General features: G+C 41.5%; 5 protein-coding genes across 5 annotated transcripts; all 5 read left to right on the forward strand.

The window, feature by feature from the left end:
* Window positions 1-110: 110 nt before the first annotated feature.
* Window positions 111-2,669, forward strand: BDB00DRAFT_797713 (VTC domain-containing protein). The gene is made up of 2 exons (XM_053121563.1): window positions 111-2,156; window positions 2,237-2,669. Exons 1-2 carry the CDS (start codon window positions 201-203, stop codon window positions 2,327-2,329), a joined length of 2,049 nt encoding a protein of 682 aa, XP_052985262.1. The 5' UTR covers window positions 111-200; the 3' UTR covers window positions 2,330-2,669.
* Window positions 2,670-3,240: 571 nt separating this feature from the next.
* Window positions 3,241-4,900, forward strand: BDB00DRAFT_744292 (VTC domain-containing protein; the record flags this gene model as incomplete). Its single annotated transcript, XM_053118512.1, has 2 exons — window positions 3,241-4,584; window positions 4,673-4,900. Coding segments are annotated over 2 exons (1,572 nt in total), but the record flags the coding sequence as incomplete, so codon positions are not given.
* A 195-nt stretch (window positions 4,901-5,095) lies between these two features.
* On the forward strand, window positions 5,096-5,558 carry BDB00DRAFT_754113 (vacuolar transporter chaperone 1; the record flags this gene model as incomplete). Its single annotated transcript, XM_053118734.1, has 2 exons — window positions 5,096-5,343; window positions 5,444-5,558. The coding sequence occupies 2 exons, from the start codon at window positions 5,096-5,098 to the stop codon at window positions 5,556-5,558; spliced, it is 363 nt and encodes a 120-aa protein (XP_052985264.1).
* A 6,150-nt stretch (window positions 5,559-11,708) lies between these two features.
* BDB00DRAFT_904427 (chitinase) lies at window positions 11,709-13,527 on the forward strand (the record flags this gene model as incomplete). The annotated part of the gene is made up of 5 exons (XM_053128574.1): window positions 11,709-11,884; window positions 11,963-12,071; window positions 12,157-12,193; window positions 12,286-12,522; window positions 12,595-13,527. 5 exons carry the CDS (start codon window positions 11,709-11,711, stop codon window positions 13,323-13,325), a joined length of 1,290 nt encoding a protein of 429 aa, XP_052985265.1. The 3' UTR covers window positions 13,326-13,527.
* A 3,938-nt stretch (window positions 13,528-17,465) lies between these two features.
* Window positions 17,466-19,205, forward strand: BDB00DRAFT_797738 (uncharacterized protein; the record flags this gene model as incomplete). The annotated part of the gene is made up of 5 exons (XM_053121564.1): window positions 17,466-17,478; window positions 17,713-18,087; window positions 18,466-18,753; window positions 18,804-18,906; window positions 18,968-19,205. 5 exons carry the CDS (start codon window positions 17,466-17,468, stop codon window positions 19,101-19,103), a joined length of 915 nt encoding a protein of 304 aa, XP_052985266.1. The 3' UTR covers window positions 19,104-19,205.
* Window positions 19,206-20,092: the final 887 nt, after the last annotated feature.

The raw sequence follows: 20,092 nt of genomic DNA on the forward strand, positions 1-20,092 counted from the left end.
GGAACAAGAGCAGGGGCCTGGTTATCGGTTTTTACAGATCTTCGTTGCACAAGTTCTTAATATAAACTGCTTAACTTTCTATTAATACTAAGAGTAAAGAAAAAAAAATAAAGTTTCTCTTCCTCACCCATCATTCTTCGTCCCACGCCTCGTACTATCCATCTACACTCTTTCCCTACTCCTTCAGCTTTGGATTTCCCATGACATTTCAACCAAACAATGTTTACGAACCATGGCGTTTCGAATATGTATCGTATAAACTGATCAAGCATAATATTACCCAGCAAGTTCACAATCACGGTTGGCTCGACCGAGACGAATCCAGCTTTACGGCGTTGCTTTGGCACGAAGCCGAAAAAGTCGATCGATTTATTACACAGAAACAGCGCGAAATTGAATCAACGCTTGCCCATTGCCGCCGTCGTATCGAGCAGCACCACAGCAACAACCATACCAGGGAGACGCTTCGCGACGTTTACTGCGAGCTCCAAGCATTATGCGATTTTGCACGGCACAACTCTTTGGCACTGGAGAGCTTGATCAACTATCACGACGAGATCACAGAGCGCAACCAGAGACCACTGCTCGTCGATATTATACGGAAAAGACCCTTGGGACGCCAACAATTCGACTTGACGTTGATAGAGGTTTCAAAGCTCATGGATACCGTTACCGAGCAACAAGAAGAGCAAGTATATCAACAGCAGCAGCCTACAGCAGTACATTTCTGGGTCCATCGAGATAATATCAATCAGGTTCTGGCCGTGTTACACTTCCATCTATCGTCCAGCATCAGCCGGCCGACGGTCACATATTTGGACAATTCACGATACGAGTTATATCAAGGTCGACTTGAGCGCGACGAAGGAGCAGAAGAGATTCGGCTAAAGCATTTTACTAGTGCTGCCAAGGATGTCTTTGTGGAACGTGAAACATACCACGCACCGTGGCTGAATAGCCAATCTGTCACTGACGGCTTCCGACTAGACTCACCAGACAAGGCCGACCAATTCTTGTCGTCTCAATACACCGCCGACGAATGTGTCCGAGATTTATGTACCACTGATGCCGAGCGCCACACATTGGGATTCATTGCGTCAGGGATTCAACAGTCCATTAACGACAAAAATTTGCGACCGACGATGCGCATGACCAGTGAACGAGCCGTGTTTCAAAATCAAGTCTTATTTGACACAAATATCGTTTTTATCGGCGACCATACCTACGAGATGCCACACGCTGTTCTGCAGACCACTTTGACTGGCAACAGTGAGCAGCAACACCAGCAGGAGCCGTGGCTTAAACAGCTACTTGACGATGGCTTGGTGTATGAAGTACCCTGTTTCTCATTGTTTTTGCATGGCATGGCATGTATGTGGCCTGAAAGCATTCCATGGCTACCGTGGTGGATGGACGAGCTTGATATTGATATTCGCGATTCCCGCCAGCCCAAGGGGTTCAAGTCTGCAAGCCAGTATGCTCATTCAAGGAGTCTTAGACCAAAGGAGGAGCCTCTTGGATATCTCAATCATGAGCTCGAGTATCCTCGGCTTCCGTTGCATGAACGACCTGCCATGAAGCAAGAAACGTTCCCTGCTCGTCATGAAGCTATCAATATCGACAGGGACTATTTCAGCGATCCAGTATGGCAACAGCATCAAGATCAATTTTCTTCATACGACAACAACGACAACAATGACTATGACGATGCTGAGCAATATCAGCGACCGCAACGGCAGATGGGATGGAGAAATCAACGACAGCAACAAGAAGACGATCAAGAAGGCCAGACATTGCTTGGTAGCGGCGACGAGAACAATCGCGAAGAACAATCGAGCAATAAAAAGAAAAAGAACAAAAAGCAAAAGAATCCCATGCTCGAACCGAAAGTGTTCTTTGCAAACGAACGAACATTCATCCATTGGCTACAGTTCTCTGCATTGATTCTCGTTTCAGCGCTGACGCTTCTTAACTTCGGCGACAGGATCAGTACCATTGCCGGCGGTGTCTTTTTTGGTATTTCAATGGCTATTGCTCTTTACGCCTTTGGGCGGTATCGATGGCGAGCGTATCAGATCAAAACTCGGCCGCAAATACGATACGATGACATTTATGGGCCAATTGGGCTGTGTACACTGCTTGTTGGCGCGGTGATTGTAAGTCGGCGTTAATGGGAATATCTAGGCGAGACTTCTTGTACTTCCATGTGTATTCATCATATTTCTTTTATTTTCAGTTAAACTTTATTCTACGGTACCAGCATCCAAGCCCAAGTGATTCGTGGCTAGGAATCAACAATGGTACCCGGCAACAGCATCTCCAGCAATAAGAAGGACTGTAAATCATCATTTTTTAGTACTTTCATTATTATATAATTATTATTAGATTCTTTATTGGCCGTTTCCATGTATGTTATGTTTTGTAAAGAAACATTCTGTAGTTGCTAGTTGTTCTACGTGTGTTACAAACATGAAAAATGTTCCACACCACCCCAGTATATTTAGTGCAAAGTTCTAAAGTTAAAAGCGATCGTCGTTAAAATTAGAATAACCGGAGTTGGGAGAAAGATAGGTCGTGTGTGATGAAATAGATCAGAGAGTGTGACAACAGGACAGTATGTATCTTTTCATGATCTGTAAATGAAATAATGCTTCGCACCGGGTAAAAATACGCAGGGACATGCTGAGCAAACGTAGCAAAACATAATCATGGCAGTTAGAGTGAGATGATACTCATCGCGCGTGTCACCACGCGAACCCACATGTGGAATAGCTTGCTTATAAGAAACGCAAGCAATAGATGTACCCCATGGCACAAGATATTAGGACTGTAATTATGAGGGTGTGTGTGTTGTGCAAATCAGCAATAAAGGGAGGATAATAGCGACAGGAATTTTTCTTGCGGATACCGGTTCATGCCGTCTGTGGACGTCTCACAGTGTCTGGCTCTATTTTTTTGCCTTGACGACTTTTTTAGTACTGTGGCGAAGTTAAATAGTAAGAAATCATTTTCAAACCCGAACAAATAGTCTTCTATTTCTATCAGCACCCGTCATCATTAGCAGCAGCACCATCACCACTGCTTCAGTTGTTACAAAGACATAAGATCCTAGTCCCGTGTTCTTTTTTCTGCTTCTTCGTTTTCTTTCCTCACTCTTTCTCTCTCACTTGCACATAGAAAGACACATCGTGCACTTTACTCTTTTCTTTCTCTCTCTTACACTCACAAAAACTTAAACAAATGAAATTTGGTGACTATTTAAACGAGCAAGTATTTGCGCCGTGGCGCCATTACTACGTTCAATACGACTACCTTAAATATGAGCTCAGAAAGCGCCAGCTCAGTGACATGGGATGGACTGATGAAGACGAACAAGACTTTATCCGCATTCTTGAGACCGAACTGGACAAGGTGTATGACTTTGTTACTGCCAAACTGGTCGAAGTCGAAGCAAGAATTACATACTGTGAGCGAACATTACGGATATCAAGTACCTCGCTCAAGTCGCCGCCATCTCAACGTCAAATGGTTGATGATACCCTGACCGAAGCCCTGTTTGATATCAACGATCTGGCCAAGTTCACTCGACTCAATTACACTGCTTTTCTAAAGATCCTCAAGAAGCATGACAAATGGACCCCTGGGTTTCCACGCCTACAGCAAGAATTTATCCCCAAGATGCGTGCAAAGCCGTTGGACAAGCAGCGATTCGACGTACCCATTATTTACATTTCAGCGCTCCATGATATTTGTCGCAACACAAGAACACGTTCTCCCTATGCTCAAGGCAGTGATGACGAAGGCGAAGGGGGTGGTGCCGGTAATGGTGGTGGTGGCGATGTGTTTGAGCGGGCCACAGCCAAGTACTGGGTTCACCCAGACAATGTCACTGAAGTCAAGGCTATTCTGATGCTCAACTTGCCTGTGTACCTTTACGACAGTCCTGATGTCAAGCAATACAAGGAGAGCGATTCTTCCATCTCGAGTGTTTACATTGACAATTCACAGTTTGAGCTGTACACCGGCCGTTTGCAGCGAGATGAAGGTGCAGAAGCAATCCGCATTCGATGGTATGGAGATATGCATGCTAACCCGGTATTCGTCGAGCGAAAAACACATCACGCGCCATGGACAGAAGACTTGCGATCTCTCAAGGAACGTTTTGCTCTGGACGTCGATAGAGTCTCTGGTTATCTTTCTGGCCACCCCTATGAAGGCAAAGAAAAACACATGTTTGTAGCCAACGGCGTACAAGAATCAATCAAGTCCAAAAACCTCAAGCCGACACTACGTGTGTTCTATCATCGAACTGCATTTCAAGTCCCCAAGGACCAGCGAGTGCGCGTCAGTCTCGATACAGACTTGACGTTTATCAAGGAAAATAGCCGCTCCCATTGGCGTCGCCCCGATGTAGGTATTGACCACCCGTTTCCGTACTTGGAAGATGACGAAATCCTTCGGTTCCCCTACGCTGTCCTTGAAACAAAGGTACAGACGCATCTTGGTCAAGATATGCCGGATTGGCTCAGCCGACTTGTCGACTCTCATTTGGTGCATGAAGTTCCACGATTCTCGAAATATTTGGTACTTGTTTATATCTTTTTTCTTCTTCTTTATTTCATTTTTTTGTATGACCACTCATTGCCCCTTTCACTCCCCCATTATAATTCAGCATGGAGCGAGCACTCTGTTTAGAGACCAAATTCCACTACTACCTTGGTGGCATTCTGAACTGACGGTGGATATTCTGAAACCACGCGATACCAACTTTGGGTTGTCCCGATCAGCATCGTTCAAGCCGCTGATGGATGGCCAGTATGTCTTCAAGCGTGCCATGGATACCGAACATCAACGTATACGGGTTGTCTCTATGGTTCCAGAGGAGTCCCAGAACTCATCGCCTACGAGCAAGCGCTCGCTGATCACAAGTTTGCTACCCCAGAAACAGCGATATCATCCAGTGTCTTTTGGGACACCTGTTGATGCTGATGACTATGATAGCAATGAGAAAAGACGACTAAACGACAACACCAAGCCTAAGAAAACCGGATTCATCGCAAAATGGCAGCAGCAATTCTCGCGGCGCAAACAGGCAATGGCTTCCGGAAGCAATAGTAGAGGAGCGGTGATTCCATTACGCAATGTCAAGGTTGAGCCCAAGGTATTCTTCGCAAACGAGCGTACGTTTATAAGCTGGCTCCAATTTTGTGGTCTACTTCTCATGGTGGCTCTGAATTTGCTCAACTTTGGTGACGAATCAGCCAAGATTGCAGGCAGTGTCTTTATTTGTATTGCTGCACTTGTTGCTTTGTATGCATTATATCGATTTGAGAAGCGCGCATGGTAAGTAGATCCATCACTTTTTTCTCTCTGCTTTTTCTGGGGATAATAGTGTGCAAGATTATAGATTTATTCATCAAACCAAACACTGGATGTTTCTTAGGATGATCAATCGTCGTGTGGCTGGACGTTACGACGATCTCTGGGGCCCTGTTGTGCTCTGCGTTCTTTTGGTTGGAGCTCTCATCGTTAACTTCTATCTCCAATTTGGTAATTGATAGCAAGTAATAGTAAAAAAACTTCACTTTGCCAAGCCTTATTTCATTTTTTATATATTAGCTTTAACCATGGCTCAGATCATGTATAGATGTATATGTTATTCTCTCGATATATTATATGTAATTGCAAACTTTCGCAACTGTACAAAATTAAAAAAAAAACGGGATATATAGTCCAGTTTCTCGTAGTTTTTGTAGAAATGATTTAAATTAATATCCGCTGGAGGAGATTCTGGTCTATTAGTAGGAATTTCTCTTTCTTCAGCATCTGAATTTAGATGATAGCCTAATATTGTACCACTTACTCCTAATCCTACGATAAGCGTTAACATTCCAATAGATGGAAAACCTCCTTCTAAAAAACCAATAAAAGTAGCAGCAGCACCAAAAGTTCCAATACCATAATTAAAAGCTCGATCAATTCTATCTCGTCCATCTGTACAAGATTGGTTATTAATTATTATTGGTATTTGGATTATTTCTTGAAGAATCAGTCGACGAATAATTATTATCTGATAAATTATTCTCAGATGAATTAGTATTTGTACTATTTCTTCTTTTCATGTATATGATAAATAAACTTAATAAACCTAGTCCCATTTCGAACATGCGTTGAGCTAAGAGTAGTAGAAACCGAACTTATGATCATCCTTGTAACGTGGGTCAATAACCCGGACTCATCGACCAAAAGGTCCAGTCATGCATCGCAATGTCTATTACACATTTTGCCGAGTCCTTTGAAGAGATGTTTCCTAATCAAGAAGCTCATTTCAGTATGCTATATACTATTCCAATACAACAACGTACTATTTTCTGTTAATAAGTAATGTTGTTTTTTAAATACTCAATCACATAGGTTTCGGCATCGGCTTTCGATAGATGGTCCTTTTGCTACTTATTGTGATGATATGCAGTGTAAGGATACCCCTTTTTAGGTAGTATGGATGTTGCAACGAGCTGTCAACAATAATGACAATGGCGTTATAATCATTACATAACAACACACTCGACAGTATTACATCAGCTCAAGAAAAAAGAAGCAGGGATTATGTCTGAGCTTCAGGTACACCGACCTTCTTGGTGACCCAAAGCTTTCCGGCTGTCCTCTGCTTCAAAATTCCACTGAGTCTTCCAATCCGCAAAAGCAATAAACTTAAAGAACTGTCGGCCTTCAACGATCTGAGAGCAATTGCGCCAGGGCCATCACGAGCATTGGGGAAGTCTCTGTCGCCAGTTTTTCACGAGCACCTGGAGAGCCTTAGCGTCAATCGGGCTAACTGTACAGCAATGCTGCGGGACACCATAGTGGTCACCCATAACGACGAATAAGTTCGTGATATTCACTGTACGTTCGCTACGACTGTGATTCATGAACTGTACCCTCAATGCTGAGATAGTACAGACTGTCTAGTGTGCTTAAGGAGCACTAAATTTGAAAGCAAGATTTAGCCTAGACACTTTTGCCATATATCTTTGCTGACTGGATTTGTAGAGCACTCTAGAGCATCTACGAAACAAAAGAGTAGCTTTGTCCCCTGCGTTTTATTGCTCTATTCACATCTAGTTATTAAAAGAATAAGAGTTACGAGTTAGCTTTTGTAACTCAAAAAAAAGGAAACTCGGCCCTTTCCATATATTTCTACCCGCACACGGAGAGTGAGAGAGAGAAAGCAAGTACTTACGCAAAGCATTCCCCAAATTCATGGGGGACCTCGGCCGCACTTTTTACCCGTGGGCACGGGGAATTTTAGAATGAAGCAGGACTTACGCCCGGAGGCTGCCTGAGTAAAAAAAAACAGCGTGAGACGATGCAACATCCGAAGATGGGTCGAGACAGAGGCTACTTGGAACTGTGGAAGAAAAGCAAAGGGGGAGGGGAGAGGAGAAGGATAAACTATATAAAGAACGCAATAGACGCTTTTAACGACTTCCTGGGTCAGAGCAAGGGGAGGAGGGGAGGGGGGATAAAATATACAAAGAAGCAATAAAGATATAATATGTGTAGCAAAGAAGAAGATGAGGCTTTTAACGACTTCCTCAGGTTCAAGTCAAAGCAAAAAGCACACGCCACCGTCCAGATGGATGGATAGATCTTGACCACAGCCGATGGACTACTTGACAGGTCGGCTTCTAGGAGCAGGATGGCAGTAGAGCATCAATCTTGACCAGCATGGAGGTTTCTGTGCACTATCGCCATTCCGAGAAACAAAAGAGACGAACAATTAATGGGAAACTGTTAAAGCACACACATACAAGATCCTATTGTGCTACGTACACTTACCCTACTTCTACGACGACCACAGGAAAGCCGAACACCCGAACAATGTAGAGCAGAGAATGACAGGCAAGACAAAAACACTTCTTCTAGCTGGAAATAAAGATCATTAGAGGGTTGCACACACTGTGCTATCTTTACTTTTTGACACGGCATTACCATCCTCCTCCATACCACGCTAGATCTAGCTATACTTACATTTGTTTTGTCGTTTTACAGCAAAGTTATAGACAGAGAAAGATGGGGTCTAAGCCAATCCAAGTCTAAACAGATCACCGCAGAGCCATCCTCTATTAGAAAAAAGAAAACATCGATGAGCAGCTGCATACACTTTTTGACATGTCACGGCAGACATCTTTCTGGTTCTTCAAACACGCAAAGACAAACACAAGCACAAAACTCTTTCCGGCTATACTTACTATCATGACATCCTTGGCGTGGAGGAAGAGAGCCTTGAGTTAGAGAGAGGAGAAGCAAGAACGGCACGATTAAATCTGAAGAATAAGAGAAGAAAGGGGAGGAGAGATGAAAAATTTTTGAGAGACTGCCATACTGCACGCTGCTGCGCACACTGCACACTTTTGACACGTCATCTCCAGTACCCCCCCCCCCAACAGACACTCGACTTCTCTTCAGCTCATGCTGACATTTCATTCCCTACGGTACTTACAGTTGTTGCTTTTGCTTAAGGGTGGTATGCAAACACCAAGCCGAACCAACCGTATCAAAAAGTCAGAACTCCTACAGTACTGTAGTAGCAGAGAAGAAAGGAGGATAACATTAGCGGCTGTGTATGCTGTACACACACTTCTTTGGACACGTCAAAATTCAGATCTTCTTTCGTATATCACATCCACATGCAAAGTCTCAAAGTACACGTCACTCTTTCCATATTGTACTTACACTTGCATTTGTGCTTTGAGAGAGCCAACGTGAAAAGGGGAGAAGGACCAGGTTAAGACGAGAAGAAGATCTGTGGCAATAAAGAAAGAAAGTGAGACAAACGGATTTTGAGAAATTACCGTATATGATACTCACACCGGTTGCATACGCTCTTCTCACTCACCACCATAAACATATACTCTCCGATCCTCTAATTCGTTCCAATGATACTCACATTGAATAGCTTTGGTTTAGAAGTGTTGAAGAGGACGAAGAAGAGCGGCATGATTGCTGCGGCCGCGCGGTTATATAGTAGTAATGAACACACATGCTACGCGGCATTTGAGCTAGTTCATTCTATCCAATCAGATTACTCTCTCACGTTTATGACGCGCCGAGGTGTGTGGCTCCTCCAGATCAGAAAATTTATTCTACATGAATGTATGACTCTGTGAGTAGACGGGTATCGCATCGAGGAAAGACTCGAGGGGTAACCGTCCTTAACACGATATGAAGCTCACTTCAAATCCTTCATCATCTGAGAAGTGCCATCGCTTTAAACACGCTGAACACAAGTATCAATACAAGTATCAACGTATTCACTACACTATGTATACAGGAGTATCTAAAATCTCATGAGACATGACGATCCCGCGCTTGCCAATGTTCCATTTGGTGGGAAAATCATGGTCTTTGGTGTTGACTTTCGCCAGGTAGACAACATTGAATACTCTCTTCTACTTTGCATTCTTTTGTTATTAAGCGGTAGTACTCACAGTAAAGTATCTGATAATAGGTCGTTCCTGTGAAGCCAAATGCGTCGCGCTCGCAAATCGTACAGTAGTACTTAAATCGCTCATCAATTTGGCCTAGTGTCACTGTCCACCGCCTTGAAACCAACATACGCGTCCAACAAGCTGTCAAAACCAATGACGCAAACGAGCTTGGCCAGTCTATGCAATATTTACTTTGCATTGGTGATTGTGCTGAGCTGTTGGTGCCAACCACTGATGACAAAGTCCGGCTTCCAGATCGAATGCTCATGCCATATTACAACATGTACGAGCTCATAGAAACCATTCACGGTAACCCCAACGCACCACACGTGGATCGTCAATACCCCATCAGTCGCTCTATCTTTACTCCAAAGAATGCCGACGTTACAGCAACCAACGATTTGATACTCGATCATTTCCCAGGCACTGTACACGAATTCCAGAGCGCTGATACAGTGGTTGGTCCCGAATATTAAATCACATACCCACCAGAGCTTCTGAATCAATGAATCCATCCGATTTCCCACCACACTCGTAAAATCTCAAAGTCGGTTGCCCAGTCATGCTTTTGCGGAACTTGCACACCATAGTGGTCTCTGCAATAGGACACGGCTGATTGTACGTTTTTTCCAACGATATGTACTTGAAGTTGAAATAGCCACTGGACCTCATGCTGGCAACATCTTCTTAATCCCTCGCATAACACTCACACCTTCACTAACACGCTCCCCCTTCTATTTAAACGCACGCAATTCCCTATTCGCCTGGCATTTGCAATGACCATCAATAAGGCACAGGGTTTCAACACTGTTGGCCTCTACTTACGTGAACCTCCTTTCACTTACGGTCTACTTTATGTAGCCATGTCGCGCGTCCACACCCCTTCTTCCATCAAAATCATGCTAGATCCTGAGAACTCAAGAATCTCGGGTCAGCAAGGCCAAAACACCCGAAATGTTGTGCTCCACGAAGTTCTTCTCTAATTCGTTTTGTCGCTTATCCTCTTTTGCCTTCTTATAAATATCACTACATTATCTTTTTCTATACTTATTTTCGCGTTGCATTTAAGCTGGATATAGTCAAGTATCCAACTTTGACGACTTTCTATAATAGACTACTTCTCACTGCACAATGATATTGCTTTTGTTTTTGTAAACAGACAATAAGCATCTAATACCAAAACATTGATCCAACCTCGTTCCACAGGGGGGTTTGGGGGTCAAGGGGGGAACCCCCTTGCGACGCGTTTCCGTTGAATGACACGGAGCGAGGAAGGACCGCTAATAAACAACAAAAAGCAACCGTTCTCCCACTCTCTTTAGCCTTTTATGTAATTCGAATCATGCTTAAAGTGTGGTTGGATGGACGTCTGGCTTGGCAAAAATCAGTAGCATCGAAGTAAACTTGCTCATGCCAATGCTAATATAGCTGTCAAAATTCTTGCTAAGCCAAGAAAAGATCGAAAATAATGCCCCTCACCAGTAGGACCGATCGATTTATGGACAGCAGCTTACAAGACGACCATGCTCACAACGTCGTACTCGAAATGTCGTGAGCTCTCTCTGCTTCAGAAAAGTACATTGCCTGTACTTACCTTCACCACTGACAATGTGTCTAGCACTTGTGCGGCCTCTGGAATAATAAGTAAGCCAATATTTCAATTTTTGGAATAGATAAGAGACCACTGAATTACTTTATCCTGCCATTTGATTACATAAAATATATCCTGCTAGCTACTTTTACGGCATCACACACAACGAAAAGGCACGGGTAATGGCATCCGGTGGCACTTTATAGCTATGGATAGTTCTGCTGAGCTAGTACAGATTTCAAGTCTAATAATGAGAAGCATCATCGCGTATTTCCCGAATTTTGACAGGACATGCAAGATAATACATACATCACATCAGAAGACCGCACACTATAACCAGCAGTTTCACCTGTTGATATTCAGCGAATACAGCAGCACATGATAAACACAAAGTAATTAATGCATATAGCAAACAATGACTACCATGATCTATCTGCCCTTGCGAAAAATGAATAATTAGGAGATGCATTCCCTACTCCAAGCATTTGAAGCTATTAATATCTCATGCAGGTTTCGAAACCAAGCACTGTGTGTAACTCTAATACTTTCGGTTACCACTAGTGCCACTACTACTATTCTACAACTTTTATTTCCTTGTCTTTTATATATTAGTGTGTGCATAAAGAATGGCCGATCGACGTTCAGTGCTTTGCACTGCCATCTTTACACCCATTGTTTTCATATTACTTATTCTCGGTTGGCAACGAGGTGGGCTCAAGGACGACGAGAATCTTGCCCCTGCTGACCCACCACCAGTGTCTCATACAAATGAACCCATTATTGCCGGCTACTTTGTAAATTGGTAAGTAGTCAATCGTCCGCTTACAAACAGACTTTAAGCTTTTCATGTTTTTTTTTATTTACATTGCTTGTAAATCAGGGGCATTTATGATCGAGAGTACAATGTTGTTGATTTACAAGCTGACAAGCTTTCTCACGTGCTTTATGCATTTGCAAATCTGCTTGACGATGGCACAATCGTTCTCGGGGTAAGCGGTGGTGTCTTTGTTTTACTTTACACTACTTTGACTTTCAAGGCAGGAAGCTTATGTCGTATATATGTGCCTCGCTTAGGATGCTTGGGCTGATACGGATAAGCACTTTCCCGCAGGTGAGTTATCAGAGTTGTAGTAGTAACAAGAAGAAATCATGCGACAAAAGCAGGTCCCACTAATAACACAAGCTGGGATGCAATTTCACTAGGTCAAACCATTAACAAAAAAGCAGACGACTGGAATGAGGGAGGAGACAATTTATACGGCAATTTCAAGCAGTTGTATCTTTTGAAGCAAAAGTATCGCCATTTGAAGGTCTCCCTGAGCGTGGGCGGATGGTCATGGTCAGGCAACTTTTCGACAGTTGCCAGCAATCCTGAAAAGCGCGCTCGGTTTACTGAAACAGCAGCATCTTACGTACAAGACTTGGGACTTGATGGCATTGGTAATTCCAAAAGGACATGTGTGGTGACATAGATCTCGAGTAAACTTGTTGTGCTAATATATATAAAAAAAGACATCGACTGGGAAATGCCAAAGAACGATGCCGAAGCAGTGTCTTATGTAGCACTTGTCCATGATTTACGAGCCGCACTAGGAACGGACTATCTCGTTTCCGTCGCTGTGCCTTGTGGACCTGAAGATTACAAGAAATTACACTTGCCAGAGATGGCATCAGAAGTAGATTTGTTCTATTTGATGGCATACGACTTTGCTGGCGCCTGGGATCCAGTGATTGGACATCAAGCGGCACTCTACGGCGGCGTACTGAACGACGACAGTGCCGTCGAGTACTATATCAAGTCTGGTGTTCCAGCAGAAAAGATCGTCCTTGGCATTCCAGCTTACGGTCGTGGTTTTTCCAACACGGAGAATAAGGTCGGATCGTCATTCGATGGAGTGCCCTCGGGTACTTGGGAGGCTGGTAGCTACGACTACAAGGTTCTACCAAAACCGGGCGCTACCGAACACTACGACGCGGATCAGGTTGCATCTTACTCATACGATACAAAAACACACGAATTTGTCACCTACGACAATCCTGCTGCTGTCAAGGCAAAATGTGAATATGCGCTGAACAAGGGCCTTGCAGGTGTCATGTTTTGGGAACTAAGTGCCGACGCCGAGACACAGGATCGCAGCTTAGTGCATGCTGCATATACCGCCTTTGAAGGCCAAGTGGACGCTTCTTCCAACCATATCGAATACACTTTAAGCCGATATGATAATATCAGAAGCGGTATGTAAAATTTACAAGAGAAACAAACTATAAGACAAAACTTGTAACTTTGTACTACAATACCGGACTTTCGCAACGGCTGTTGTAATTTAGAACTGTCACTCGAAAGTTCACGTCATATTATAATAAAGAAGGCACAAGCCGTGTAGGACACAAATATTTCCTTTTCCTTGATCTCAAAAATGGACATAAACTACTTGCTCAAATAATTTCAACGAAGTCATTCAACAAGCAAATGTTCTCGATGGGGAAGTCGAGCAAATAGACCGGATCTCTTCGAGTTTGTCGAACAAACATAAACAGCGTTCTTGCGCTGTCGCTAAACGCAAAGGCAGTGGTAATTCTGTCCCTGGACGGTGCCCTGGACGGCGTGTCAAAATTCGACGCAGGGGCTCTTTTTCAGAAACTGCTTATGGAGGACTACTTTGATGAAAACTGCAAATATTTTTCAACGTCGGTTTCGTATGCGACGCGAGCTATTTTTACGTATTGTCAATGTGCCCGAAACCAACCATACGTATTTCCAGCAAGACGCGACGCTGCAGGCAAGCTTGGATTTACAGCTATCCAAAAAGCAAGTGCAGCAATGCATATGTTGGCGTATGGAGGAGCAGCGGATGCAGTCGACAACTATTTTCGATTGGCTGAATCTACAACAAGAGAAACTTTGCGACATTCCTGCCGTGGTGTGATTACTTCGTTTGGTGAGGAGTATTTACGCTCTCCCAATGAGGACGACATCAAACGTTTGCTTGCCTTTGGTGAACAGCGTGGATTTCCCGGCATACTTGTTTCTGTGGATTGCATGCATCGGCGTTGCAAAATTGTCCAACTGCTTGGCATGGCCAATTCACAAGTGGCAAGGAAGGTGGCCCCACCGTTATCCTTGAAGCCGTCGGATCCCAAGACCTCTGGATATGGCATTCGCTCTTTGGAGTCCCTGGCTCCAACAATGACATCAACGTGTTACATAAATTCCCGTTATTTGACGACGTTGTTTATGGACGTGCACCATCAGTGAAATACACTGTTAATGGTAATAAATACTCCATGGGATACTATCTGGCCGATGGAATTAACCCTCCTTGGGCAACTCTTGTCAAGAGTATCACGAAACCTTTAGGAAACAAGCAGAAGGTACTACTATTGGGCCATTTCAATTGATTCTTCGCTATATGACTAATCTTACACAACATAATAGTACTTTAAAGAAAGACAAGAGTCTGTCCGTAAGGACATCGAACGTGTTTTTAGTGTTCTCCAGGCACGCTTTGCCATTGTCCGGGAACCTGCGCTCTCCTGGTCTTTAGCTGAGCTCAGCAATATTATGAAAACATGCATAATATTGCATAATATGATCGTTGAAGATGAAAGAGACACATACGCTTACAACAAGAAGGAAACGTTTGATTACGAACAGGCATCCTTCATTGTCTCACCTTCTTATTCGCGCGATAGTAACGCTATCGACCATGTCAAAGACAGGGTAGATGGTTCCATTCACCGCAGACTGCAAGATGACCTCACCGAGCATATTCGGCAGTTGTATGGTGAAAGCAATGAATAAAAATTATCATTTACTTACCCTTAGTGCAGTACCTATGCTTCAACTTCGTTTATTCTTCGGAGGCATCCTCATCAGCGCTTTCCTCCTCCTCCTCCTCCTCCTCCTCCTCCTCCTCCTCTTATCTTCTTCACTACGCCCTTCTACTCTCCTATTGCGTCTGTTGGCAATAATCTCTTGCTGCAGTGATTCATAATTCTCACATTGAGCAGCAGACCACGTTGACATATCCACGCTCATAATTGCGTGTGTGCGCATCCACTCCACGTGGTCAGCTATCTTCTTAGCGCTACGAGCAAGCTTCGCGATGCTTCTCGCCCTTTTTTCGCTGAGGGCGCATTGAACACGAGCCGATTCAATTTGCACCTTCTCGAGCTCATCGTCATCCTCTTCAGTGCGGCGCCTTTTCTGGGCCTTGGCTTGCTTGCGACCAATTGGCCTCTGGTCCAAATCGCCATCTTTGTTGGGGACGTTCTGTTCATCGTCGCAGAACGCCTTCCACTTCTGCTGGTCCTTCAAGGCCTCCCAGCAATGCTTTAACTTGAAGGCCTTTTGATTTTTGGGAGCTTTACGCTCATACCCCTTCAAGGCTCGGTTCCACCAATAGATATGCTAGATTTTTCCCTATCTCAGAAATACGGTAACGCTTATTATTTAAGCAGTTACCTTATCTTCTGATGTCTCACCACTTTTTTTTGTCCGTTCGATTTCACTCCAGGCTCCCAAGAATCTCGAGACAACCATTGAGATAATATTGGATTTTACCCACAGTCCACCCAATGGGATTGCCACCTTTAACAAACTCATTGAAGATGCGCGTCCAGTATCTTTCTTCACTGTGATCGTTGCCCTACATCGCGATCGGTACTGACTTTCAACCAAGCACTGACCAGCTGGAGGTCTTCTTCTTTGTCCTAGTTTTTGGTATGTGGTTGCTTTACCGAATCACTAGCGACAGAAGCGTTGTTGCTTGGAGCAGGGGAGGGAGAGGCAACAGGAAGTGGGGTGTCAGTACACAATTTTCAATAATTGGAAGTAAATTTAAAAGATTCAATAATAGTAAAACAGTTACAAAAATAACAAAGGCAGACCATTATTATCTACAATTTAAAGTTGCTTGCTTACTAAAAAATATAAATCAATTTGTAGAATTATTCAATATACCTATCTTACCATATCATAAACTATAGGCTAGTGATGATTTTGAATTTCCTATTGAAATAAAATTAATTGATATAGTAGTTAGTAATGAGATAGAAAATAAAAAAAAATTAAATGAAATGATAGAATTACAAGATAATATTCTTAATTTAGATATTGAAAATGATTGCCGATGATTATTCAGCAGATGAAGAAGAAACTAATAAAACTGATATAAATGTGATTTAAAAAAAATGATCAAGGAAAAAAACGGAAAATAGGAGCAAAAACTACTAAAACATATAATACATATAAAATAGAATCAACTCAAGGACATGAAATAAAGAATAATATTATGAAATTTAATGTAAAATGGAAAGACTATCCTGAAAGTAATAATAGTTGGCTTACAATTAATAAATTCAATTAAAAAATTTTACTTTCTAAATATTTACATGAAAATAATCTTGGTTCATTATAAATGACTATATATTATAGCTATAATTATATATAAGTAGTTACTGTGCCATTTAATTATAAAAATGTAATTTCTATAAAAATCAGGAGAAAATATAACAATAAGACCTTAACGATAAAAAGTTTTTTTTTTCTTTCTAGCAACAAAGAAAATTACTATTGAAGGAGTAAAATTAAAGATTCTATAAACAATTTACAATTGTAAATTAATTATAGATACCTTTAATTAAAAAAAACAATTTCTTTTCTTCATCTTAAAATTTGCTACTAGGTAATAAACTAAATAATATTATATTATCACTCTATTATTAATTATAATTAATATACAAAGTTATAATATTCTTTCTACTATATTGCTATTAGTATACCATCAATAGAGTATTTGCTATTGTTGTATCCAATATGATCAATAACACATATTCTTTAATCGGTCATTAACGATTGCTGTTATTCCCCTCATAACCTCACTTGTGCAGACATTTCTTTATTCATACACATCTTAGTGAAACACTGATCAGCTATGCTCAGGAAGAAGTTGTCATTATTGGGATCACGTAATTCACATTAGCTACTATCTGAGGCATTTACCCGGATGTACCTTTTACTCACGCATCATACATTACTTAATCCTATATGGTTGATTTATAACATCAATTCATTCGTTCAATGCACACGCTGTAGTAGTTGCTAAGGATAAGCCATTTCTTATAAATAGTGAGAACTTTTTGTTATCATAATAAACCAGTTTCAATTCCTTTTAGGTCTCGTTGACTTATTCTGTCTCTTTTGGTTTATTGGATATTACAGCTATCACTATCTAGAGTTTTTTTCTTATTTTTTGGTCTTACAAAGATTTATACTTCCACTTTTTTTGGTCTACACAAGGACTTACAGATTGTAAGGAAAATCTGAAATTGGTGTGGGGAGAAGTTTGGTCTACTGAAGGAGTGAAGATAGTAGAGGGGACATGTGTAACGGATGTTTAAACTCCTATATGTAAAAATTTGGTCACTCGAGCAGCTCTGAATAACAAATGTCTGTCACTGGACAATTGAAATTGATGTTATTGACTAATCAAAATTAATTTTGTACTTTCTCGATTATATTTTAGTTACTTAGAAATAAGCAATTCGTGTGATCTCTTATTGTTTTCTCTTTTTTTCTTTCCTTTTTTTTCAGTTGTAATTCTCTTGCCCTGAAAATGTTAACTTTAGGTCAAGCTTCCTGCCTTGTCCTTGGATACAAACCCAATGATCCAGAAGAGAGAAAAAAGGCAAAAGAACATCTAGAAAAAAGTGGCTTAATTGCAGTACACATACATAATCACGATCCTTTTCAACTGATGGCTATTGGTATCAATGTACACAAGCGAGATCCCTTCAAATTCATAAGTTATCCCGATTCTCCAACAATGCCACCTACAGATTTACCTGATAACATTGATGATCACGATGGCAATGACAACAACGGCAATAACGACGATAGCAACAACAGTGACAGCGACAATAGCAACAGCGGCAACGATAGCAACAACAATGGCAGCGACGATAGCAACAGCAGCATCTATAAAAATAATAATAGCAACAACAGTAACAAATACAGGTCTTAAAAACGGAAGCTTGATGACACGGTTATACCATTCTGCAAGGATCGTCTGCTGAATCTTATGAAAGAAATTGCCACTGATGAAAATCCTTTGAACGACAATTGTTATTCCAAACAATTCCTAACTGCAGAAGATCAATACCAATCAATGTGCTGTGTGTTCCCGCGTCTTTAAAAATCATTGTAGCGTAAATCAACTTCAATATTGAATTTGGACAGGCAAAGATCTGGGGAGAATCAGCACGCTCACGAAAAAATCAGCGAAAACCTGGACGAAACTTATGGGTGTTTGATGAACAGCTGAGGGGTAAAATCACTTCACTAAATTTTGGGTTTCCATATTTTAACAATCTATTCTGTAGCGTTCGCGAAGGATACTTCTGACTCAGTCAAGGCATACTGGAAATATTTACAACATGATACCAAATACATAACAATTGGATACGCACATAAATCGCCAACTGACGAAACAAAAGAATCACGAATACGTTTATTACAGTTAGTGGTGAACAAACTATACTTCTGCAGAAAGTGCAAAGAAGTATTCATGAGCCCAATTTGCAAAGCAGACCAACCAATATTAGAAAGAGACTCGCCAAAGCAGGATGATTTACTGCTGCATTTAAAAGGATCCCATAGCGATATCTTAGGTACATCAAGGTTCAGTATAATAGTTATAATAACTGAAGATTTCCTATAGATTTAGTTGCACGCATTCATTTCAGCCAAAAACCTTTCTGCCTTGTCATCATTGACTACGCCGGGCTTTCAACGTTACTAAATGATATTAACATTTTTTTAGAGTAAGTCGAAAAGAATACTGATTGCAGCAAGTTTTTTCATGCTAATTAATTTGAATACTAGACAATGCAGCAATATCAAGGAAGTTGTTGTAGACCATGGCTCTTCGTTTGAGATCTTATCACGTTTTGATCTTTTGAAAAATTTGGATCTGGAAAAATTTAAATGTCGACATGCCAACGTTAAACGATCAAAGTAATTTTTTTCGTGCTAATGGTTTGTCTAATAAAAAATGAAAAAGAAGTTGTTTATTGCAAGTTTATTTTCCCTTTTTTTTAGAAAAAATAAAGTGCTTACGCCGCAGTAATCCAATTTGATATTGTAATGACAGATTGATCTTTGGGAAATCTGAAAAGAATACAATTAGGCTGCTCTCATTGAAAATATGGCATATGTTATTTTGAATGAGAGCAACCATTTTTCGATGCAATGGCTACTTTTCATCCATGGTGTGTATGTATAAAAAAAACACAACTGTCCACGATGCTATGAACATGTACTGCCAGATTTCTCCCATCATTTGCGCGCAGTTGAAGTGTCCTACATCTTTTCTCAAGTGTCCTACATCTCTCTCAAGTGTCCTACATCTTCTTTCTCAAATATCCTACATCTTTTCTGAGGTGTCCTACACTTGGTACTCTTAAAAATACTTGCCAATGTTGTATGACCTATATAAGAAAATATATAATAAAGTTAAAATTGTTTGTTGCTGATCTGATTGTAGCTTACCAATTTCTTAATCGCTGTGTTATTGGCTTCTGGTGTGGCTGTCGATGCCATTACATAGGCTCCTTGTTTCGACATTTATCCCAGCACTTGTAAGAATGCGAAACAAAGCCTCTGAAGTGACTTTTCTCCATACTTTTGTAGGCTTCTGTAATTCTTTTTGATAAAGTGTCTTCCTGCAAAAACCTATGGCGCTTAACCTTACTCTTTGCCACTGCCCAGAATTGTTCTATTGGGTTAAGCTCAGGAGAGTAAGTAGGAAGATACACACATTTGTATCCTCGATACTCAATATACTTCTTTATGTTTTCATGCGTGTGAATGGGTGCATTATCCCATGACTATATAATGGCCTTTCATATGCAAATGCTTGTCCATTTCATCGAGAGTCGTTTTTAAGAAACTGATGTAGTAGTGGCCTATGACAGTTCCTGGGCTTATATATCCATCAGCTTTTCTCTT

Source organism: Zychaea mexicana (assembly GCF_025766255.1).
Source record: "Zychaea mexicana strain RSA 1403 chromosome Unknown BDB00scaffold_3, whole genome shotgun sequence".
NCBI classification, from domain to species: domain Eukaryota; kingdom Fungi; phylum Mucoromycota; class Mucoromycetes; order Mucorales; family Lichtheimiaceae; genus Zychaea; species Zychaea mexicana.

Bases quoted from the DNA above. Each gene is read 5' to 3' on its own strand.
- BDB00DRAFT_797713 (XM_053121563.1), top strand. From the start codon at position 201: ATGACATTTCAACCAAACAATGTTTACGAACCATGGCGTTTCGAATAT. The intron at 2,157-2,236 runs GTAAGTCGGCGT...TTTTATTTTCAG, and splicing joins TGCTTGTTGGCGCGGTGATT to TTAAACTTTATTCTACGGTA.